General features: G+C 40.3%; 1 protein-coding gene across 3 annotated transcripts in view; it reads left to right on the plus strand.

Annotated features, from left to right (window-relative positions):
- The first annotated feature begins 1284 nt into the window (after positions 1-1284).
- The window catches only part of abcd3a (ATP-binding cassette, sub-family D (ALD), member 3a), a 28276-nt gene continuing 5400 nt past the window's right edge, over positions 1285-24160 (plus strand). Inside the window, exons 1-19 of one of the 3 annotated variants that reach the window (XM_032503394.1) lie at positions 1285-1511; positions 2526-2562; positions 2681-2779; positions 8860-8948; positions 11122-11191; positions 13649-13746; positions 14731-14854; positions 16679-16735; positions 18185-18327; positions 18430-18499; positions 19799-19868; positions 20580-20677; positions 21086-21177; positions 21652-21740; positions 21852-21924; positions 22016-22079; positions 22316-22393; positions 23373-23438; positions 23822-23911. In XM_032503394.1, the coding sequence (XP_032359285.1) occupies positions 1402-1511; positions 2526-2562; positions 2681-2779; positions 8860-8948; positions 11122-11191; positions 13649-13746; positions 14731-14854; positions 16679-16735; positions 18185-18327; positions 18430-18499; positions 19799-19868; positions 20580-20677; positions 21086-21177; positions 21652-21740; positions 21852-21924; positions 22016-22079; positions 22316-22393; positions 23373-23438; positions 23822-23911 (1617 nt within the window). In that variant the 5' untranslated portion in view covers positions 1285-1401. Of the gene's footprint in view, positions 1512-2525; positions 2563-2680; positions 2780-8859; positions 8949-11121; positions 11192-13089; positions 13160-13648; positions 13747-14730; positions 14855-16678; positions 16736-18184; positions 18328-18429; positions 18500-19798; positions 19869-20579; positions 20678-21085; positions 21178-21651; positions 21741-21851; positions 21925-22015; positions 22080-22315; positions 22394-23372; positions 23439-23821; positions 23912-24160 lie in introns of all 3 variants that reach the window. The other 2 variants (XM_032503392.1, XM_032503395.1) reach the window with 2 other exon arrangements.

Genomic DNA, 24160 nt, shown 5'->3' on the forward strand with positions numbered 1-24160 from the left:
TCAGGTTGTAGAATGGGTGTGTATGGTTGGTCATTATTGTCCCCAGTTTGTTAAATGTTCTGACCTCTGCCACCTGCTGGACCGTTTGTAGTACAGCCCGCAACCATCGAGCCAGCCTTCTTGATCAGCTTGTCCAATCTGTTTCTGTCTGCCGTGAGTACGCTAGAGCAGTAATCGGGCCTTAAAAGTTAGGCCCGACAAGTGTATTTTAATTGACAGTTTTTTAAAAGCCTGAACCCGTTCAAAGCCCACAGTGTTGACTGTGGAGTCATCCATCATATCAGTGTTGACTGTGGATGACTCCACGATCTGATATGCAGATATGATATGAGTCATCCAGGGTGATAGGGGTCGGTGGGGGCGGGTGTCAGCATCAATCATGGGCCACACCTCTCAAATCATACACAAGACTGTGAGGTCCCTGAGTAGCTCCTCAGCAGGTCCTCCATTCCAGCAGCAGTCAGGCTCTTTAATGTAAATGACTGTTCTCATATAGCTTAACGACTACTCAAAGCGCTTTTGGTACATAGTCCAGGAACCATTCACCATTCACACACACGCCATACAAGGTGCCACCTGCTCATCAGATAAACTGTCACACACATTTACACTCCAATGGCGCAGCATCCAGATTAACTCAATGGTTCAGTGTCTTGCCCAAGGACACTTCGACATTGAACCACCAACCTTCCGATTGGCAGGTGACCTCTCTACCACTGATCCACAGCTGCCCCATGGTGATGATGCAACATCATAATGTAGCACTGCTAGCTGTTTCTGCCATGTGAGCCATCACTGGACACTATTCTGCACTATTGCATATTTATTTATTTATTACTCTGTGTCACTTCCAACTGTGCAATATGTAATTTCTATTCATCTGCACCTTACTCATCTCTACATCTGTGTACAGCAGATATACTGTCTTATACTGTATATAAGGGTGTTTATCATTTGAATGTGTTTGTATTATAACTATGTTTGTCTAATTGTATTTTCAATTTCCCACAATGGTTTCTGTATATATTTCTCCTATGTCTATTTATTGCGTATTTGTGTAATTCTTATGGTGTCCATTTTTTTTTATTTTGAGCTGCTGTAGCACAGGAATTTCCCCAGTGTGGAATTAATAAAGTCTATTTGATCTTACCTAATTAATCCCACCAAAACACGCTTCTAACTGGATGTTAGTTAAAAACACAACTCCTTGACATTTAATGTAATGTTTGGGGTGTCAAACTGGAGAACATCTCCATCCGGTCCACTAGGGGCAGATTTGATATGCTTTGAAGAAAAACGGAGAAGAAGAAATGGCGTGAGACTCCCAGAATGCCATTGGTTGAACTGTAGCAAACTCGGGTAAAGCAACCCACCAACGGGACGGGTCGTTGTGTCAGAAACATGGCGGCTTTCAGTAAATATGTGACAGCGAAAAACTCCTCAATAGCAGGCGGTGTTTTGCTGGTCTTATACCTGCTGAAACACAGAAGACGCACGCTCAAACGGGACGGGTAAGTGGGCGGCATTGTGGAATTTTAAGGTTGGCTTTGAAACGCAGAAAGCGGTAGTTTGTCTCGGCTGCCTGTCAGGATGCTAACGGTAGTTAGCACCTGCTAGCTTCCCTAGTCTGACCTGTTTCTGACAGGTGGAGGCGACCTGAACGAATTCATTTCCATTTTTTTCCTTGTGGGCAGGCATAGCTAGTTTGGTCTCTTTGCTCACTGATCCGACTCATATGCCAGCAAAACGGCCAAACAAGGATTGTCTTTGTTCTACAGAAATCCCGAACGCTAACGGACTGCTCCATGAATGACCGAGTGTTGTAACTTTTTAAACCAATTTGGTAAAAACGTAATAGCTAAAGTACCATGTCGTTGTGTTGAGCTTTGTCTCAGTGTTGAGCTGGCGATGGGTTTCATAGGTATTCTTGTCCCTGACATTGTTCTAAAAAGTGATTTAAAAAAAAAAAAAAATAGAAAGATTAAGACACACCAAACTCCATTTTGAAAATAGCTAGTTGAAGTGTCTGTTTCTTATCGGTACATTTTCATTTTAACGTAGAAAATAGCACTCAATTGTTGGGAATGCTTATAAGCCACTTGCAAATGCTATTGAACTTAATAAATACAAATGTTTGTAAATGCTATGCTATAAAAATACGTTTGAAATGGGAATTCAAGATAACCCTGATACCTGTTATTTAACGCTAAATACTATTTGTTGAGCTACTGGCACAAAAGCATGTACCATGTCCACAACATAGCATAATTAAAACAAATGAATTGCAATGATGCTGGGCAAGGGAAAGCATTCAGGCACTGGGAAAGTTACCTGTTACACAAACTTGACTTTAACATAGATATAACAAATGAACAATTGTTAATTATTCATTTTAAATGTCATTTTTGTGCTCCTCAAACATCACTTATGACCCACTAGAAGTGTGTGCTGGTGTCTAACTGCAGAGAACCTGCCCTCTGCCTGTATTTTCTCTGTCTGGTTTAATTATTGATCTTTCTTTGCAGTAGAAAAGAAGGCTCAGATCTAGTACTGAACAGTGAGGTATGCCAAGCTTGTTTTGTCTATAAAACAACTTCTGTGAACTCTCCAAACATTTTTATATAAATGGTTAATTGTAGATGTATCACAGTCCACCTTTTTGTTATGTTTCTTTATTCAGAAAGATGGCAAAAAAGACCGCGCAGCAGTGGACAAGGTTTTCTTCCTCCGAGTCTTCCGGATTTTGCGGATCATGGTGCCTCGAGTTTTCTGCAAGGAGGTAAGATCTGCTTTCAGGCTGGTATTGCCTTGAACTTGTTGGTTATATTTCATTCAATTAGGGCTGCACGATGTTTTGTTTCATCGTCTACATCGTGATGTGCGCATGCGCGATAGTCATATCGCAGGAGGTTGTCGACGCTGAAACGTTTTTGCTGCTCGATAGAAAAGAAGCCTAAACTTTCACCGTTTGTACATCATTGTTACCGGCCGACCCTTCCCCTTTAAGACAGGTGGTCATATGACATAACGTTAGTCCGACTGGGTTATGGGAGTTGAGGTTCTCTGTACCGTAAGCGGTAGCTGCTGCTGACACAGTGATGCACATGCTTTTCCATGGGTAGTGAAGCTACAGTAGTCAGTGTTTTATGTTTGCTGCAAAGACGTAAAAAAAATTACCTGATTAATGCAACGTAATCGCAACATCTCCCGGCCATTTTTCACCACAGAAAGCTTGTACCAGCCAGGCTAAAGCTAATATAAAGAAATAAGCTAAAGAAACAAGGGGTCCATGTCAACTAACATTACGGTTCGGAGCCGCGATGCTGGAAACGTAACACTAATCTACTACAGCAGTCTGTGTCTGATCTAACATACTTTACACTGATTAAGTGCTCTTGCTGGAGGCTCCTCTTTCTCCTCCCTGGAAGTCTGGGCCTAACAGACAAAATCCATAACACAATTGCAGCATAATGTTAGATACAATGAAGAATATAAAATCCAGGACAAATAAACAACTTAAGCTAGTTTAATAAAGTTAAGGATTTATTATCTGAAATATTGACTTTAATTAAATAGACCTAACTGATTTACACAGCACTTAAATTATATTAATATTAAAACAATCAAATAACTGAACAGTCTGTGAACAATCTTCCAGAATTCTCTGAGTCTTGAAGATTGTGTCATGGGTGGTCTCATCAAGGAAAGAGATATTTGAATCGGGGGTCAAGTGCAGTGCTCACATGAAGAAACTGAATTAGTGCCCTATCCGTATCAGGGTATCTGTCCTTAAAGTCATGTGCATCAGCAGCTTCGATGTCTTTCACTACTGTTGAGCTTGAGCCACTGTGCTTCATGGAGGCCAGGATTTTGTGTTTCTATGGCACAACCATTGAAATAGTTTGCATCTGCTCAGTGCTCATTAGGGTCTACACAGTTTTCAAAAGTTTAAGAACCTTAACCACGTCCTCAGCTAGTTTCACATCATCATTCTACAGAGTGACGATGTCTTTAATGTTCTTCTTGACATTCATGTCTGTTAATGCTGAGGAAACAGACTGACTCAATGACACAGACTCAATGTAGCACTCAAGCATGTCGCAGCTCGAGTTCCACCTAGTAGCCACGTCCTGGACCAGCTTATGTAAGGGCAGCTGTGGCATCACCTCTCTTTTGCGTGACCACTTTCCTCACTCTGTCGTGGAGTCAGAAAATCTGGTGAACGCCCATCCCTCTCTGCGCAGCCAGATTAAGAGTGGGAGCAAAGTATCATATATGCGGTGAAAATCCAGCTGCTTTGACAGCATTGGCAATAGTTCTGGCATTGTCTGTTGTCACGGGAACTGGGACATTTGAGCTGCTGATCTTTCATTCTATCACAGCCTCTTTAAATATTCCCGATAAATGGTTGCTTGTATGGCTCTCGTTCACCGTGTGTTTGGAGGGCGGGGTTTGCTATTTGCCATTTAACCGTGCTATAGTGTGCAGTTATGGTCATATAGCTGTCTGTGGCACGGGATGTCCATCCATTGGTGGTGATTGCAATGAATTCAGCAGTACTGAAACCTTCCTCCAACTTAGCCTTTGTTTTCTCCAGAAGATTTGGTACACTTTGAGAGAAATGCGCCCGGCTTGGTAATGCATAACGGGGCTTGAGCACACTACAAAAATACTTGAACCTCTTGTTTTCAACAACTGAAAAGGGGCGCATATCTAGTGCCATAGAAATTCCAATTGCATTAATATTATTTTGTCCTTGATCTGAATTGGTTGGAAACTTTGCTTGGAATAAGCTAGGCAGTGTAGCCTGCTGCTGTTTGGTTGTTTTCTGTGCTCCAGCGATGTCCTGTCAATTCGTCTTGTCAACTACACGATTGCCATCCTGGGTAGCCAAAATGTTGCCATACTGCTGACCTAAATGTGTTGGGAGGGTCCGCAGTCTCTGGGTTAGTTGCCATCTATTCCTCACGTTCTTCAGCAAGCTTAACTTTTGAAGGCAGGCGTCACATGGTTGGAAAGGTAGTCACATGACACGTAATTCGAGGAGGCTTACAGGTGTGTGTTGCGATTCTGCTTTCTCACACTACGGCACAAGTTTGTGGCTCTGAGTGTCGCGATTTCGGTTTAATAACGCACATCGTTACAGTCCTATTGGATACAGTTTGTTTCTAGTGCGTGACATGGAGGCTTTGCATGCACAACCAAACACCAATCACAATCAATGTTGATAAATGTATCAAACAACCAAAGCAGGCCCCTAAAAGAGCACAACCTGAAATTTAGAGGAAGCAACATGCATGCATTATTACTATCATTCACTTTAGCCTGGGCTGATAGTATTATATGAATACAATGGTTTTATGTCAGTCAACCTTCTCCAAAATCACTTCAGAAGAGTAGTCACAGTGCTTACTTGTGGTTTCACATAAAACTCCCCGTCCTCCTACGTACTTCCGCTCAATTTTCATTTTCCTTTGGTACTCCGTCTGGGTTTGCGGTGTATTCTTGGGTTTTTATGATGGTCATGATGAAAATAAAACCGAAAACTCATGGACCAATCTCAAAAATCGACTGGGGGGGGGCGGAAAAAAGCCGTTAGATTAATTAACTGTACTGTCCCGCAGTACTTGTCCTTGTAGGCTATTTGCAGTACATTAAATCGTTTTTGACCTAACTATTTTGCACTGAAATGCCACTTGTCTGTCGGCTCTGACAGCGCTGCATCAGCGCGCTGTGCACGTCCTCGCACGGAGCGGCTGAGACACGACTAGACTATTAATTTAAAGCTTTTACTCTTAAACACAAAAGGCACATCTACTTTAATATATCCTGCATATTTAAACATATCTGTGGTCCAGCTCAGTGCCTCGCTGTGTTGTATCTTTGAGTCCCTCACATTTTGCGGTTAGTCCATGCATGATGGTGTGGCGTGCTGCCGCTGTATATTAACAAGTTCTTAAAACCTCAGCCCTCCACAACAGCAATGTGCCTCATATCCTGAGCAATAATAAGACAATTCCTTCTGTGATATTATTTTTGCGTTTGGATGATAGAGGCATAACATCCAGCGGGGTCTGGGTGTGTCTGGGGAACGCGTCGTTGCGGGTGGGTGCGCCGGTAGTTATAAAACGATTATTAGACTATGAAATATGCCAATTCTGATATGTTAATATAGCCTAATCAAAACAGGACAACCTAACGCAGACAAGTTATCTTACCGTTTTTAGGCGATATGCCATGTTTGTAGTCGAGCTGCGATATGCAAACTGTTGCATGCAAACTTTGCATTTGACTTTTTTCCGTTATCTATTTTTTTTAAATGCTGCCACACTGCCGATGTCTTCAGCATGGTAGAGGAGGACTGACTGTAAATTAAACACTCACAATTAAGTAAATATTTAGCAAACCACTAAACCAAGGCTTTCTACTTCTTTCTTCAATCTGTCTCCAGTGGGTTGGGCTAATCCAAAAAAAAAACAAGGGGGGTGTTCTGAAGACAGACTTTTACCTGTGAAACCGGGGTGCTCTGACAACACCCCCATTAGGGATTAGTGCTTTCCACCCATAGACCATAACTGTCTATGCTTCCACCTGATGAAATTAACACAGCAAAAAATCGACCAATCAGAATTTTAGTCGAGCCAGAACTTATTGACCAATAAATCGACTGGGAGATTAGAGCCCTGTGTCTTATTTCAGTTTATTTAGTTTTACGTGTAAAATGTTCAAAATATATAACAAAATTTTCATAGTATGTATAGGTTTGGAATTATTGTTACAACTGAAATAATGCTTTTGTAAATAAAGAGGGAAAGTATTGAAAAAAGGTATCGTTTGGTACCAGAACAGAATTTGTGCAGCACAACAAAAATATGGTGTTTCCTCCTTCTTCTTTTTTTTTTTTAATAAACTATGTAACCCTATTCTGGTATAATCTCTAAATACAATTATGAACCTGAAAATGAGCATAAAATGAGTTTTAGACAGGATTTAAAAGCACAAACGGCATTCTGCTGATTGATCACTAACTGCAAAACTTTTCTGGCGCCAGTACAGCAAACACTCAATCACCCTTTGACCTTAACGGAGAATTCCTCTTGATTTCAACACGTTGCTCTGTTGTTTGTATATTTGGAATTCTGTCAGCAGAGAGAAATATGAAACCAGTAGGTGCTGCCTACACCGTGTTATCCTTCTGCTAGAGTTAGCACCCAACAGGCTTAAACAGGGCAAGTTTTAGATGTTTTTTTAGCCTCTAAACATGTTCGTGTCATTAAAAGTTCCTACCAATGTGCAGTTAATCCTTCTGAGTGAACACAGTGAATCTGACTGCAGTAGATGTGAAAGAAATGCATGAACGTTCTGCTCTGTTAGTTCCTGTGTTGATACTGTGAGTGCTTCGGGACCGTCTACAAACTACAACACTGAAAAAAGATACAAACATATTTTCAAAAATGAGTATATGCTTATTTTTTTAAAGTAAGTGCTGTAGTACAACTAGCAAGAGACAGGTTATAAATGTGGTAAGTTTGGAGACACTGCCTTATTTAATCATTATATTAATGGCCTACATATTTTTGTTGTATCTCTTTTCTATGTAGTAGTTTGTAGACGGCCCCTATGCTCTCTAACTGCTGTCTTTTAATTCTCGTGTAACTTGGACTCTGGAACCGCTAGCAGGCGTAACCCTGCAAACCAGAGAGCCCTTTTTGGAGTGTGGGGGGTTAGAGTGTCTGATTGACTATGCCTTGTGAGTCAAGATTTTAAAAAGATTCTAAAAGAAATGGACTGGCTGAAGTAGGGTTGCACAAGATGAGGAAAATATGTGATAACGTTGTTGAATGCCATGATAATGATATTACTGGATATAATCCCTGCTTTTCATCTTAAATACAACAAACTGCTTGTTGAATTTAAAACGAATGGAAGGAAATCATTTCAAACATTCTTTTATCAAACAAACTGAACATGGAATTGAATGTAAAAGGCATCTCTAAAAAAAGATTGAGTTACATTTTTAAGTGCAGTTTTCTTCTGATATTTTCAATTACCAAAATCTCTTGAGTCTCTTTCACTATGTGTTGCAGCCTTTCGTGATGTGTTAATTGTGGCAGTTAATGTTGCAATGAAGAAAAGAAAAAAAACACGTTATATTGTGCAGCCCAGGCTGAAGTTATGTACATGTATGCTCTTTCATTTCATCAGAGCTGTTTTGGGTGAAAATTACCCTCAGCTTTTAGACGTGTTTTTGTTTCAGGGTTTGCGATAGATTGTTGTTGTGAGTAGAATGTGAATACATATTCAATGCTGCACCATAGTAAAATAAAGATTGTTAGTAGCAGAAGTCAGAAGCTTTTGGCAAGAATAGAAAGTTTTTTGTTTTTTTTTATCTTTGCTGCAGGGATTAGACTTCTCTTGGGATTTCCCCAAAAATACAGCAGATAATTAAAGATGATGTTTTCTTATATGTAATACTTCATAATATTAGAATGGCATCCAATTTACCAGCAGAGGCCAGTAGGTCCACTTTGAAAGGCTTCTTTAGAAGTCAAGATCACAAAAACATTTAAACGGGTTATTCAATGTTAGTCATATATGTAATTTGGCAACCAGGAGTTGAACATTATTCCAAATGTCATTATGACCCTGTCCCACTCTGTGTACAGAGAGCAGAGCCCTTTGACACAGATACATTAGCTCCATAAGCCAAGGCCCTTTCCACTTCTCCACATTCATTTAGTCTTATCCGATCAGTTTGGGAGATATGAGCAGAGTCAAGGGCAGAATAATAAAGTCCTTAATGATCAACAATGTTTCACATGCTCTAACTGTTCTCTGTTGTTGCTGTCATCACCACAGACTGGCTACCTTATCCTTATTGCTGCCATGTTGGTGGCCAGGACCTACTGTGACGTATGGATGATCCAGAATGGCACCATGATCGAAAGGTCAGACTCCGGCTTCACGCTTATATTATTGTTTAAAGTTTAAGATTTTAAAAATTCATGACCCTAAAAATGTATTGGGGGGGTGTTATGTTGTCGCCACGTAGCAGCCATGACAACCTCATCAATCCATGATGTTGAATAAATCCACAGCTGAGTAACAGGAGAACTAGGCCCAGCTACAGTACAGACCAATCTGTGAGTATTGGGACAGTGACACAAGTTTTGTCTCAATACTGCTGCATATTGGATTTTAAGGTGTCACTTCGCCCGACGACAAACAAGCTAACAAACAAAAAAATGTGGTATATAGCCATTCAAATAATTTCTGCCTTTGGATGGAAAGTTATTGCTTTCTTACACCTTTTGGAAGTTGTGCCTCCTCTCCAATACACTGGAGGTGAATACAACGCAACTAAAAACATTTAAAAAAAAGTGTCAAACAGAAATTTTACCCGAAACAATTCCCTTGTTCCTTAGGATAATCCACACAGCTTACTGCCAATTTTCTGCAACAGCACGCCTAATGCCATCTGTGAAGGCATGCCGAGCCCTTAAACCTAAAAGCCTCTTCACAAACCTTAGATTTAACCTTTGAACGTCCACAAGAGCCACATGACCTTGGAGACAGGTTTCTATTGGATAAGCAGGTCAGACAGCAAGGCCTTGTAGAGCTTTTGAGACAAGATGCAACCTCAAAGCTTGGCGGAAGCCAATGCAAAGAACAGGTGCAGAAGGATCAACTTGGTTAATTCTTGGTATAGGATTCCGGTGGCAGCATTTTGTGCTAGCTGTGGTCAACCTAGTGTTTTTAGGATGGGCCAATGAGAAGGGCCTTGCAATAGTTCAACCAACAGCAGATAAATGCATGTTTTTTCTGCGCTTACTGTATATACAGGGTTTTTTTCAGAAAAGTTGTTAAGCCCGGTGGCAAGTGTCCTTTTTCGACGAGGGCCCGGCTGGGGCCAGACGCAGTCTGACGGCAGCATTAATGTAGAGTCCAATAGTTTCTGGGATAACAGAATCATGGACGGAATCATGACATTGACGATCTTGCACCCGGCGCAGCGCAATATCGGGACTCAATTTCCTCTCCAGCGCCCATGTTGTCCAAACAGCAAATGCACCTGTGCCCATCTGTGCGCCCATAGGCATGCTGGTCTTACAGGGAGATGTGTTCGGCTGCATTCTGGGCATATTGTTATCTTGAGGCAGGGGAAAATAATTGCGTCATTGACCAACAAAACCTGGTCTAAAGTTAATAACGCAGCATTTCATTGTTATTTTAACAGCGCATTAGTAAAATTGTTATAATGGGGCCCTTAGGTTTTAAAAAAGCCAGATTCCATAGGGGCCTTAATTAAGTCAGTGCTAAATGCTAACTAGAGATTTGAAAACGGGACTATATCTAAGTTTCCAATTGAGCAGCCCCACTGTAACTGTAGTTTAATAAACGTCTTAAAAGATTATTCCCAGAGACTTAGGCCTGGTGGTCCACCAGCCTTACATCACGCTGGGGGAAACACTCATACACTGTAAGTGAAGTATATTGGGTCCCTTGAATGACGCTATAAAAATTCCAGCTATTATTATTATGATAAAAAGTCTGTTTTTGTTATATTGGTGATGTGGCTCTGGAAATGTAGTCGTACAGTAGGTCCAATGAAAACACAAGCCCAAAGTATCCATTTGGGACTTGGTATATAGTGCTGTCCCTGCCAAGTCATCCTAGTCTACATGGTTCCCATTGGAGTCAAGGTCCATCTAGAAAAGTGTTCATGATCCACATTTAAATGTGGGCTGTTGTACATGGTCAAAAAAAAACTAATAAATTAAAACAAATGGCTTCCTGAAGTCTAAACATGCAGTTTATGCAAGTGTTGCAGACTGTTTACAGAGCTGTAGTGGAGCCAAGGTAGCCCACTTTTTAATACTTTACTTTATCAGTAAAATAATTTGCAGATACAGTATACATAATCTGCAAATTGCCAAATATGTAAGATAATTGGCCGATACCCAGTCACAGTGTCAGTCCTTTTGAAAAGCCAAAGCAGCTGAAACTAACTTGCTCTTGTCTTCTTTTGAAGATTGTAATGGAAATGGGAGGGGTGTTCCATCATGTGTTGCTGTTTGATTCTCTGCAAGAAACTGATGACTTTGTTTTGATTCTCCACAGCGGTATTATAGGCAGAGACATCAATCTATTCAAGAAGCACTTTTATTCCTACATATCAGTCATACCGGGGGTAACTGTCCACCACACGGTTCTCGTAGAAGTGGAACTTCAAGCTTTAAAAAAAAAAAAAAAAAGCCAGCACTGTGGTTTTAACATCTTGCTTTGTAGTTGTGTTGTGCTTTTTCATCACTTACTGTCTGAGAGCTACATTTCCTTCCCAGGTGGTAAACTTAATAACTGTTGGCATACACTTACTCGAAAACATTTACACATGGAATTCCATTCAATTTGTGTTCATTATAACTGACATTTAATTTCCTGTAACTACAAAAGTGATTAGTAAGCAACCTATTTCAGGATTGCAAGATGTTTTTCTTTTGTCTAACTAGATAAGGAACCCCATCAGAGCAATGCAAAACAAAAGTATCACACAAATTCAAAGCCAATTACCTGAACTTATAGTGCAAATCTATTCATATGAATAAACACTGTAGTTGTATAACAGTAGCAATAATATTACAATTTAATGAACATGCATAAACTACCTTATGTGTTTGCCTGAAGGAGACATGCTTATTTCATTCTTACATGTTAATACTTGTTCAACGTTTAAAAAAAAAAATTAAAATAAACTTTTTGTCACATTTGCCGAAACTGTTACTATGTCCTGACAGTAGCATGTGAGACAGATAAGCAAACCTTCTGTAGAACTCGTTGCGTTTTTACTGCAGGTACCAGTGTCAAAATTAAGTTCTGGGAGCTTTAAAAAAGCCTTGGATCATGGTGGGTAGAACTTCCTGAAAGTACAGGAATCTTGGGGGTGGGGTTTGCAGGGATGACAGTCGCCGATTGGTCAAATGGCTGCTTCAAGCTCACCGACCGCTTCGTTCATAAAACAAGAAAGCACTCTGCACTGCCTATTTTATCGCCTCAAATTAGGGCTGGCCGATATATCGACAGCGATACATGAGGCTAGATATCGGCTTAGATTTTGGATATTGTGATACGACACCAGTCTTTTCCAGGTCTTAAAGGCTGCCTTACAGTAATGTAACTTTCTGAACTTACTGGACTAACTAGCTGTTTTATTATTTGCCTTTACCCACTTAAGTCATTATATCCACATTATTAGTGATTATTTATCAAAACTCTGTTATCTTTGTTGTGAAAGCACCAAATCTCAACCTTACAGTATCGCAGCAATATCGACATCAATGTATATCGGAAAAATGATCTTGGTATTTGATTTTATTCTATAATGTCCAGCTCTACCTCAAATATTTAAAAAGCATCTCTTGGTCTACTATTAAGCTGTAAAATGAGAAAATGCCCAAGTTGAGCCAAGTCCTAGCAGCGCCCCCGGTCCACTGGCGAGAACAAACTGTTCTCCTTTCTGGTGAGAAATGGGCAATGCAGTAAGAGAACAGTGGTTCACATCTAATCAGCGCTGCCTAGTTTATCAGTGGGATCGGAGTCCACAAGCAGTGATTGACACTGTGTTAGAGCCTCCTTGGCTCTAATTGGTTGTTGTAGCAGAGAGGAACATTATTTTGTCATCCGTCGTGAAGTACTATCAGGATGTAGTGACAGTTTGTCAGTAAATGTTTTAGTTGGAAAAGAATACGAACATACAGACATGGTATCAGATACTGGATGACAGTTTATATGAAAGGAGTTTTGAAGGCACACAAATATGTCTCCACAGCTGTCCAAAGTTTGTCCAAAACATCAGTGTGTGCACTATAAAAATAACATGGACGTACATAAATTGAATGGTTTTCTTGACTTTATCTATGTCAGGACTCCACTGTTACTGTCTCTCTCTCTATTATTTATTTATTTTTTTAAAGTTTTTTTAGCAAAACCGCATTGGCTTCAAAGGAAAAAGATGTTTATCAAGCGTCACTATTTGTCCCACTGACTCTTTTGGCAATGCTTGCTGATATTTGTGCATGTTGTGGTTTGCAGTGCAATTATCGGCCGCTCGACAAAAGATTTCAAGGCCTACTTGTTCAGCTTTATCAAATTCATGCCACTTGTAAGTGTGTCTTTTGTTAACTTATTTAACTTTTTTTTTGTCACACTTAAGTGTGAGCTTAATTTTCTATGCTATTTATTATTCTGTAACACATCTGTTTCATAGTTTTTTAGTTCAATTTTCTGATAAGTGTACAATGGAGACCTGATATGAAAAACACTGACATCCTCTGCTGTGAAATTACTAATTTCCTGGTGATGGTGGAATAGTTTCATTGAATCATTTCACGCAAGAACTAGCATTTAGCATGGTCATTAATTAGATCTAACATTAGCAATCAATGACTGTAGTGTAAATATTCCGCTATTGCATGTTTTCTTCATTCCTATATTCTGTGCTTCTAATTGGGAAAAAAAAAAACACCAACAACAATCAGCATGAATACTATTCAGTTTCTAAGACCCTGTCGATTGCTAAGCTGTACTTAAGCAAAGAGCTGATAGTGAGAGACGGATTTGTTTTATGTTCTGTGTGACTGGGGCATTTCAGATAGCCTTGGTGAACAACTTCCTGAAGTTGGGTCTATACGAGCTGAAGCTGAGGTTCCGGGAGAGGCTCACTAAGCACTTGTACGACCAGTACCTGGAGTAAGTACTAAAGCCGCTTTCCCATCATATGGGATCTTCTGGTGAACATTAGGCCTGTAACAATTATTACATGATTGTCTAATTGCAACTTTTTTTTTTTTACATAATCACCGTCTTCGTTCAACTGCGATTAATTGCTAATATTAGCTAATGTTTTAAGTGGTAAGAATGTTGATGGTAAATTTCAGTTTTATGTTCATTCAAGAAAAAAATGCAGTGTTGTATGATAATTAAGGGGCGTGGTAAAGTTTATTTATACAGCACTTTTCACACATGAAAATCACAATGTGCTTCACAATAAAGTGAAATACCATAATGTAAGAAAAAGGAATACAAAAGACAAGATGTACTGTAAAATTAAGACAGCCATAAAACCTGTGTTATTACGTTATCTGGGTCACATGACCGTGATATAACCACAGATGTATTTTGGGATTCATTCAAAACTTAAATTTGTTTGCAAAAGTAATATATCAGTAAATATCGGATGTATCGGGTTCATGCATGCAGACGTGTGAAGTCATGTGAATGAAAATGTGGAAGATCTACTGTATATATTCACATTTTGTGTGTGTGCGTGAATAATAGTGTTTTGTGTAACAATTGATGTTCAATTGAGCGCGCCCCCCTCATCACTATGGGGGGCATAGTGATGATAAAATTTATGCTGAAGAAAACTGGTCATGTTTTAGAGAAAACTGCATTGTCAGCTGTAAACCATAATTCTCGTTTGATAACATTTCATTGTCAAATGCAATTTAGCAGCAAATAGCAAGAAAATGATTTCTACCATGGGCGAGGAAAAGAAGGAACAAGTAGTCCTTAGAAAAACCTTGACCTTGTGTTTTTACTTATCTGGAACCGTTGACACACCATCTGGAGATTCCGTGTTTCTGTCATCGTTCAGTCACGGGGGGCCCATGTGTTCATGTGTGTCTCCTGGCTTCTTTGAGTCGTACGTAACCCTGTGTTCTGGCTCTTCAGGGGTTTCACCTACTACAAAATGGGAAACCTGGACAACCGGATAGCAAATGCAGACCAGCTACTGACACAAGATGTGGAGAAGTTCTGCAACAGTGTGGTAGACCTTTACTCAAACCTCAGCAAGGTACCAAACTTTGTTGGCTCTCAATTGAATAACTTTTAAACATCTTCTAGCATTCAGTCATTGGGACATTTAGAATTAATAGATGGGAGTGCTGTGCAAGTCTTCCTCATCATGTATGGCAGCCCCACATGCTTCAGCAGAGTACACTGTATGCCCACTGTCGAGGGCCAGTAGAGGTGTAGTTTGAGCCCCAAATTTTATTTTCATGCACTGTAGGCATTCAGATATTTTTCTGTTGAAAATGTTAGAACCACCTTCATCTATGTTTCCATCAATGATAAATCCAACTCCCACAGGGTAGTAAAGGTGTATTATAATCGGACACTGGATAATTACATAACCTCTTTTTGTATGAGTTAGAGGTTACATTGGGTCGTTGCCCACACCTTCCCGCTGCTGGACATTGTAACAGGCCTACCAAGCAAACTCTAATCTAAACCAGGGCCTTCTCAAGCTTCTCAAATTGCCATTTTAGTCTTCAGTGTTGAGAATTCTTAAAATGTACTCGTACTTTCAAACTTAGGCATAAAAGCAAGTTATCTAATTTCTTAAAGTAAATTAGACATCTTGTGGTTAGGAGTTGCCAGTAGGGGCTTGTGACACTGGCACTGAGGAGACAAAGATGTGCGCCAATCTTTCAGGAGAGAAAGATGGTTTTGGAAATCAAATTTGTAATTTAAGATGTGGTGGAAAACATGTTTCCTTCATTCTTTCCAAATGTGTATATCATAATGTATTTTCTAAATTCTCTTTTGTCAAATGTGTGTTGAATGTAAACTTGGCTTAGGAATTTTACCATTCAATGTGAATGTATCTGAAAATATTCTTAAAAAAGGAAATCCATTCATTGATTGGTCCATGCCTTTGTTGTCATCCAAAACTAACTATGAGGTCACAGAGAACCCGGGTAAATAACACTTTAAAGCCCTCCTGTGTATGGTTTGGCATTTTGAGTGTAACCAACAAAAACACACTGGGAATAACTGTAAACATACAGTATGTTGGAAAATAATTGGCACTGACCTCAACAGCATTGGGTATGTGTATGAGAGGTGGGTGGTCACGTGAGTTTCCTGCGGCGTTGCTATGATAACCAGCCACACTTGCAATAGTAAAATGTGCCTGGGCCAGTGCACAGCGCGCGCACATTAGGCTTGTTACACACACAGGGCCGCACAGCAGCACACAAACACGCAGAAGATTAAAATGAAAAAATATTACAATGTGAAGTAGTATAATGATGTGATCTGCTTGCATGCTTTCACTTCACACACAAGCAGATCAGTTTATTCTCCTGAACATCTCTCCTTCCTGCTCAGCAAATCCGCTATCAAAATAGCAACGCTCCAAGGTAGAACCTGGCATTTGAAGGGAATGGGAGATGCCACGCTGATTGGTTGATTGCATGTTACGCCCAAAACACACCTATGATTAATGAAGATACTAAGTACAACCCTTTTGAACCATACGCCCGGCACAAGGATTAATTTTTCCGCCGTCAAACAAGCTAAATTTGTACATGCCCTAAATGCACCTGTGCCAGGTGCTTCATGTCGTGTGCTTACATTGTAAAAATAGGGCCCATAGTCCTAAGCCCACTTAAATCACGACTGAGATGCTTGATAGCTAACTTTTAAGCACAGCTTTGAGCCAAGTCAATTCTTTGCAGTGTTCTTGTGAGTAATTCTTAGAGGCCCTGTTTTCCCCAAATGAAAGAAAAAAGCAAACTGCTGAAAGCCCAGCTGTTTTGCTGGTACAGGATCATTGATCGTAACATCTTGGAATGTCATCTGTTAATCTATTTCTCCTGTCTCTGTCCTGCAGCCTCTGTTGGATATCGGTCTGTACATCTTCAAGCTGACAAGTGCCATTGGTGCTCAGGTAAGCAGGTTATCTCCCGCATTGTCTTTTCACTCTATGGCTATACAATACATGCTGTACAGTGTATACCACACCACACAGACATAAGGGTGCCTGTTGTTTCATATACCTTACGTTTTCTACATATTCTGCATCATAATTAATAGAATACATGTCAAATATCATTATTTGCGTTCCAATTAATTTAAATCCCAAAAACTGGAAATTTGTGTTCCACTTTTGGACAGTAGAGGTAAATTCATCCTGCCTAAGTTAGCTGTGGGGACATCCGCATGTAAAGCAATTTGTGACAAAAGATTTTAGTGAACACAAAACAAGCTCTACATTTATTTATTTTTCATTTTCTTGAATACTTTAATTAGATAAAACTATTGAATTAAAATCATTAGATAAATCCATTATTACAGCTACAGGACCTCTGGAGAACTGTCATATGGGCATGTACAGTGTAGGGAAACGTGGGCGGGTGCAGTCTATGTCTAGTTTAATAACTCTGGATTTGGTTACTAGTGAATGTTAAAAAGCAGCCGTCTTTGTTGTAAACGAATTCAACTCAAGCGCTCTTTGATGACGTGGTTGATTCCATTACTGTTTACCATCTGTCCATCGTCGTATACATCCCGCCCTGACAATTTGATTGGTCCAAACAGTTCTTGTTCAAGCATAGTTGCTCCACAATAGATCAAGTCCAGACCAAACTTCCTGACCTTAAATGTTGTGGGTGGGGCTAAGTTAGGCTGGCATCCAGGCTACAGTGAATGCAAATCGGTTCCAAATATGTTTCATTAACTACTAATAATCGGCAACAGTATTGTACGTGGCCGCCAGGGAATAATTAATGAAACACTTGCAAATAGACAAAACACAAGCAAAGTAAGAAAAGCTCTTCATAAACTTGACACAACATCTGCAGTATTCAGCAAACACGCTGCAAATACAGAAACAATGCTAAAAGAAAAGCACACAAACCCCTAAAACAAATGCAACAAAAAAAACCAGCTGCATCCAGATTACACAATGAAAGTTCCCCAGGCTTCTAGGGGATCACTAAGTGGGACAGCTTGATTTTCAACCCCACACAATAATTTTTCATAGTTTCTGTTTTCGGGGTTTGTCTGCTTTTTTGTAAAAAAAATTTTGCATTGTTTCTTTATTCGGTTGTGGTGTGTATTTGCAGTGCGTTTGATAAATGCTGCGCATGTGTTGCCAAATTAATTAAGAAGTTTTCTGAATTTGCTTGTGTTTTGTCTATTTGCATGAGTTCCATTAAGTTGCAGGGCGTTTGCCACCGTGGTATTGGCCCTGAAAAAACGGTATTGGTCGACCCGTAATAAATACAGTCCATTTACATTTAATTCACATTTTAGGATGAATATAAATCACACCACCTGCTCAACAGGAAGTGACTTTGTTGTGTCCCCCTCCCCTCCCCTCCTTTCCCCTTCCTAGGGCCCAGCAGTCATGATGACCTACCTACTGGTCTCAGGACTGTTCCTGACCAGACTGAGAAGGCCCATAGGCAAGATGACCGTCACCGAGCAGCGGTACGAGGGAGAGTACCGCTACGTCAACTCTCGCCTCATCACCAATAGGTAAACACAACTGCAACACACAAACACAACATCAACTGCTATTAATGTACAGCTATTTACTACAAAACTGCATTTACTTCATTTTTTTTCTTTTTATTGTAGTGAAGAGATTGCCTTCTACAATGGGAACATGAGGGAAAAACAGACCATTCACAGCACCTTCAAGAAACTGGTGAGTAACAGTTAAGCAGTGTTTCCCACAGGATGAGAGTGTTAAGACAGACAGTGTGTTTACTGCGGTTACCCCGGTTAAGTGAATGACCGGGTTATGCCAGTTCTCCCCGTACACATAACTGGGGAGAATGACAGCGTAACCCTACCTCTGCTACAGTAGGTGGCGGTCTGCCAACACTTTTTATTCCGGCTGACCTATGTCAAGATTACACAGACCGATCACAAAATTAGTAAAAACTTTACATCTTAATGTTTAATTTACATATTATTGTCACAGCGTAGGACAGCACAATGTTCCCACCAGATGACTGACAACTTGTTTGGCTCATTATACCAGTGTCGGGTACAATTAGCAGGCTAACTTTGTTAGCTTACTAACATTAACATAAGCCAGGGTCCAGGGTTCAGAGGCAAATTTACAAATTCTGCTATGGCCACGCTAAGACCCGCCCTTCAATAGCATTTACACACTACTATTGGCCAGGTGTCCTATCCCCTGTCCAATCAGCTATTCTAACCTCAACCACTCGAGGTGTCTAACCCCAACCAATCGACTGCTATTGAAGGGCGGGTCTTGGCGTGACCATAGTAGGATTCGTAATTTTGTGGGCCGGAGCGGGGGCTCATTGCTCTCTTTTTTTTTTTTAATATCCTCCGTGGCTACGAAGCAACAGTGTGGAGGAGGGGTGGGCGGGGTGCGTGATCACCAAAGGCTTGTTCCATGTGGATGCACCGTCAGAATTGTTACTTACAGAATCATTACTTTAAATTCCTTAATGGGGGAGACAGAAAACAACGCAATATAGCTTTAACATTAAAACATGATGTATAAATATATGAATGTATTAATAATTATAATTTTAATACCTTGGTAATGTATGCACCATTAAAAAAAAAAAAAAAAAAAAAAAAAAAGACTGTAGGCCGCCCTACTGTAGACCCAGTATAATATGCAACTTGTCTACAATATATGTAGTCGGGGTCCCTGCTCCGAGGGGTCAATGATTAACAGCTGAATGAGAAGTATCACCTCTGACCACAGCCACTATCTCTTATTGATGTGGTCGAATGGGGTCAAGAGTGTTTTAAGTTGCACCTGCACCTATGTCATGGTGTTCCGAAATACACCTGTGCATCACTGCAGCAAGCTGAGAAAGACATCAAAAACAAGGTATTCAGGTAGTGTGAAGTTAGTATTTCAATTTTACTGCAACAGCAGTTTCCAGGTCCGAGACTTACTATAAACAGGTACAATCCCCAACTTCAGGTTGTGAACATTTTGTATTTTGTCTTCCAGGTGGACCACTTGCATAACTTTATCTTCTTTCGCTTCTCCATGGGATTCGTGGACAGCATAATTGCCAAGTGTAAGTAGATGTTCTTAATTGACGATAATTAGGTCCAAGCCTTACTTCACAATTTAAAACATTCATCAGGACACAATAGTGAGCAAACAAAAACACAAAGATAAATACAAACTATGAAGAAACCGGACAGCAGAAGAAATGAAAGGGGGGGGGGCATGCAGCAGGTTGGCGTCAAACCCGGGCCCACTCCATCAATGATATGTGAACTCCCGCTCTACCACCTGAGCTGTCTGGGCACCCGACAATGGTAGTTTTTATTGTGCTTGTCAACACACCCTTTCCACAACTTGAACAGTGGACCCCAATTGCTTTAAATGAGTTTTCCTTAAAGGGGTCATATTGTGCAAAATTTACTTTATCTGGCTTTTCAACATTAGTATGTGTCCCTGGTGACTCTAGAGACCCCAACAGAGAAAAAAAGACCATCCTCTCTCTCTTTCCCCTGCTCCATCTATCAAAACATCTGTGTAGCAACGAGCGAGTCAGACTGCTGGATATGACGTCCTATCGGGTCGCAATAATGGCAAGAGACGACTTCCTTGTCTTGGGGCCGTGTTCCGGAAAAAATGTAGAATTTTTGTTAACACGAGCAGTAGAATGTTTGAGTACCATAAAGTTATTATGTATAGAAATTAGGCCCTCTCGAAAACATTTTGACAACATGTTATGTAACATGTTGTTAAATTCTGTGTTCCTTATGTCCCTCCGCAGACCTGGCCACTGTAGTAGGCTACCTGGTGGTCAGCCGGCCATTCCTAAGCGTGTCACACCCCCGACACCTGCACAGCACACACTCTGAGCTGCTTGAGGTCAGAGAACACACACACACTCACACACACACACACACACACACACACACACACACAAAGTGGATTAACATTGTAATTGGTGGCTAAATAAAATCATTTTTTGTAAAAAGCCTTAGAGATTTGTCTCCTTTTGGAGTTTTAAAATGATGCAGGGACATTGGATAGAAGCGCATGAAAGTCTGGCCTTGCATGTCAGTGCTTATCAAACCAGTTAGTGCCTACAACATGAACACACAGCAATGAGCTTGTTTTATTCCAATGATGCCATTGTAAAATGAGGGAGCGCCAGAGGCTCCCTGGTAGAATAAACAAATGAAACAATACAGCTTACTTTAAAAAAAAGCTTTGCAGTAAGGTTTTGGGGCTCTGATGTTTTAACTGATATGATTGGACTTGTGTGGTCTGTAGGACTACTACCAGAGTGGGAGGATGCTCCTGAGAATGTCCCAGGCCCTGGGCAGGATTGTACTGGCTGGCCGAGAAATGACCCGCCTCTCAGGGTGAGTGTTCCAGAATTGTATCAAAAAGATAAATATAAGGTATGGCTGGGATATGGACCGAAAATCATATCTCTGTATTTCTTTTTTTTTCATTTAACAAAGTGGGCTAAATGTTCAGTTGTAAGTCAAAGCCACATGTGAGATGCCACAAGGATGTAATAAAACAGACTGTGTGATTAAAATGAAATGCAAAGACGGGGTTTCCCTCTGTTTTAAAAAGGTTCAGCTGCAACACATGTAAATGAAGTTATCTAATATAAAAAGCCTGTACTAAATTAAAAAAAAAAAGGCCAAGAACACTCCTTAATAGACATAAAGGAGACTATAATAGACTGATTAAAAGACGGAGGGAGAGAAAGAGAGCGAGGGACCTAACTTTATGATGCAAAAACTTCCTTTAACCTTAAATCGGTGGAGCTCTGTTAAGTCTTACAGCTCTGTGTTTATGTCATATGTTTCTTAATGCCCCCACAGATTCACATCTCGTATCACTGAACTGATGAAAGTCCTGAAGGAGCTGAATGCTGGCAAATATGAACGTACCATGGTCTCCCAGGAGAAGGGTAAACATGATTCCTGATCGTGAAGAAATATGTGGCAAACATCATCTGGGCTGGTTGGAGCTGTGCAGTCAAATTGCTTAAATGATTTGTGGTTTATTCCATTGACCTTAGAATCAGACAGTGCAGAGAAACTTACACTGGTGCCCGGAAGTGGTCAAGTTACCAACAGAGATAACATCATCAAGTAGGTTTCTCATTCTGCACTCTGTTATACATTGGCCCATGTTTTTTTTCATGAGACCAGATTTAAAGCAACAATATTTCATATTTTCCAGGTTTGACCATACCCCACTAGCAACACCCAATGGAGACATTTTGATCAGAGATCTAAATTTTGAGGTAAAGCTCATCATTAATTTGCTATACCTCATCCATCTAGACAGGCAATCTAACAACACATGGAAAAAATGAATGAATCTCAGGAATATTAAGTTAAACTTGGTTTAGTTTTTTTTTTTATCATACAGACATACAGTATGCATGATTTTGTAAAATGTAGTTCAATTAAGTGAGACCACGACTGTATCTCTGTCATATTGTATTCCAACTAATCATTGTTTGTCTGTTCTCTGAAGGTGAGGTCTGGCACCAATGTGCTTGTGTGTGGACCAAACGGCTGTGGAAAGAGCTCTCTGTTCAGGGTGCTTGGAGAGGTGAGAAACCATCCTGTTAATGGAGGCAACTTGGAAAGCAGGGGTGTGAATCTTCACTGGTTCCACGATTCAAATCGATTCGATATCCCGGTGTATCACAATGCCTCACCTCCTCAGTATTAATGTTTATTGCTACACAGTTTACATCAACACTTTCAAGCAGTCAGATATAACCTCTTAAAAAAAGACACACTCTGAATGTAGCAGAGTTTGAACACAGCTACAGCAGACAAAGGCAAAATCTAAAAAAGCAGCAACCAGAAAATCCACAAGTAACATCAGTAGGTCAAAATAGATTATGGTCTGTCACTGCATCGGTGCCGAATCGTCTAGGCCCGCGTCGCAACGCCCTTATTTGAAAGCACAGTTTATCGATTTTTGTCTGTAAAAAACAAACAAAACAGAAGTCTCTGGTTTTATTTCACGTGATTGCCGCGCAGCAGTGAAGTGAGGGTGGGTGAAATATTTCATCCAGTAGCAGCTGCAGTAGCTGTAGTGCACACCAATAACCACCAGGTGGCACATGCGACCATTCTCGTGCAGTCTCTGTTGGTAGGATCAGAAAAACGCCATGGAACTCCTCAGATTGGCTCACAGCACTTTCTTAAGTTATCTGCCAGGCCTGTACAGTACACTTACACATAACCCAGCCTTATTTTTATACTGAACATCTGTTATGATATTCAAACACAGTCAACACTGACTTATCTGTCAGACATAGTTTTTAATACTTTAACTGTAACAGTGTCACAGGGAGACCCTGAATAATCAATAATAATAATAATAATAATAATAATCTTTGTCTGGTTCATCAATAATGGTATATGGTCTTAAGTAACATACCTTTAACCCTGCAGCATAAATGCATTAAAGCGAAGTGCGTCAACTGAAACCAGCAACATCTGTAATGTAAATATATGTTCTACATATAGTGTTTTTCCCTTTGTTGTATTAAGCAATTATATATGTTTTTTGCAAGCTGTGGCCTCTGTTTGGAGGACACCTGACAAAACCGGAGAGAGGGAAACTCTTCTATGTTCCACAGGTAACAAATTGTTTGTAACCCTTGTTTCCTTTTCAACAACAAAAAGATCCCTCGGTGCCAGCTATGTTCCAGCTCTAGCCTTTAGCAACGACTTGGTCTGTGCTCGGGAAGGTTTAGCTATTCAAATCTGTTGGAAAATAGATATATAATGTTGACATTGTCATGTTCATGTGGCAATCCAAAACACTCATGAAATGTACAGTATATTTTAACAAATACTTCTATAAGAATAATGCATGTTTTATGATATACTTGTATGGAATGTTTGTGTAATATCTTTCACAGTTTAAACATGCTCAGTTCAACTACTCAGATTAAATAAAAACAAAACTACGATGTTAACTATATTGGGAAGGATTAATCCAAAGCTGTTGTTTGTCCAGAGGCCCTACATGACTCTGGGTTCTCTGAGGGACCAAGTCATTTACCCTGACACCTATGAAGATCAGAGGAGGAAGGGCATCTCTGATCAGGTGGGACACCGCACGCTCCTACACAACCTCACTCTTCTTTCACTTTCGTTGTCTGTCTGTCTGTCTGTCTGTCTGTTGTGTGTCTGTGTGTTGTGTGTCTGTGTGTCTGTGTCTGTGCTGTGTCTGTGTCTGTGTTGTGTGTGTGTGTGTGTGTGTGTGTGTGTGTGTGTGTGTGTGTGTGTGTGTGTGTGTGTGTGTGTGTGTGTGTGTGTGTGTGTGTGTGTGTGTGTGTGTGTGTGTTTCTAATTA

Source organism: Etheostoma spectabile, chromosome 22 (genome assembly GCF_008692095.1).
Source record: "Etheostoma spectabile isolate EspeVRDwgs_2016 chromosome 22, UIUC_Espe_1.0, whole genome shotgun sequence".
NCBI classification, from domain to species: domain Eukaryota; kingdom Metazoa; phylum Chordata; class Actinopteri; order Perciformes; family Percidae; genus Etheostoma; species Etheostoma spectabile.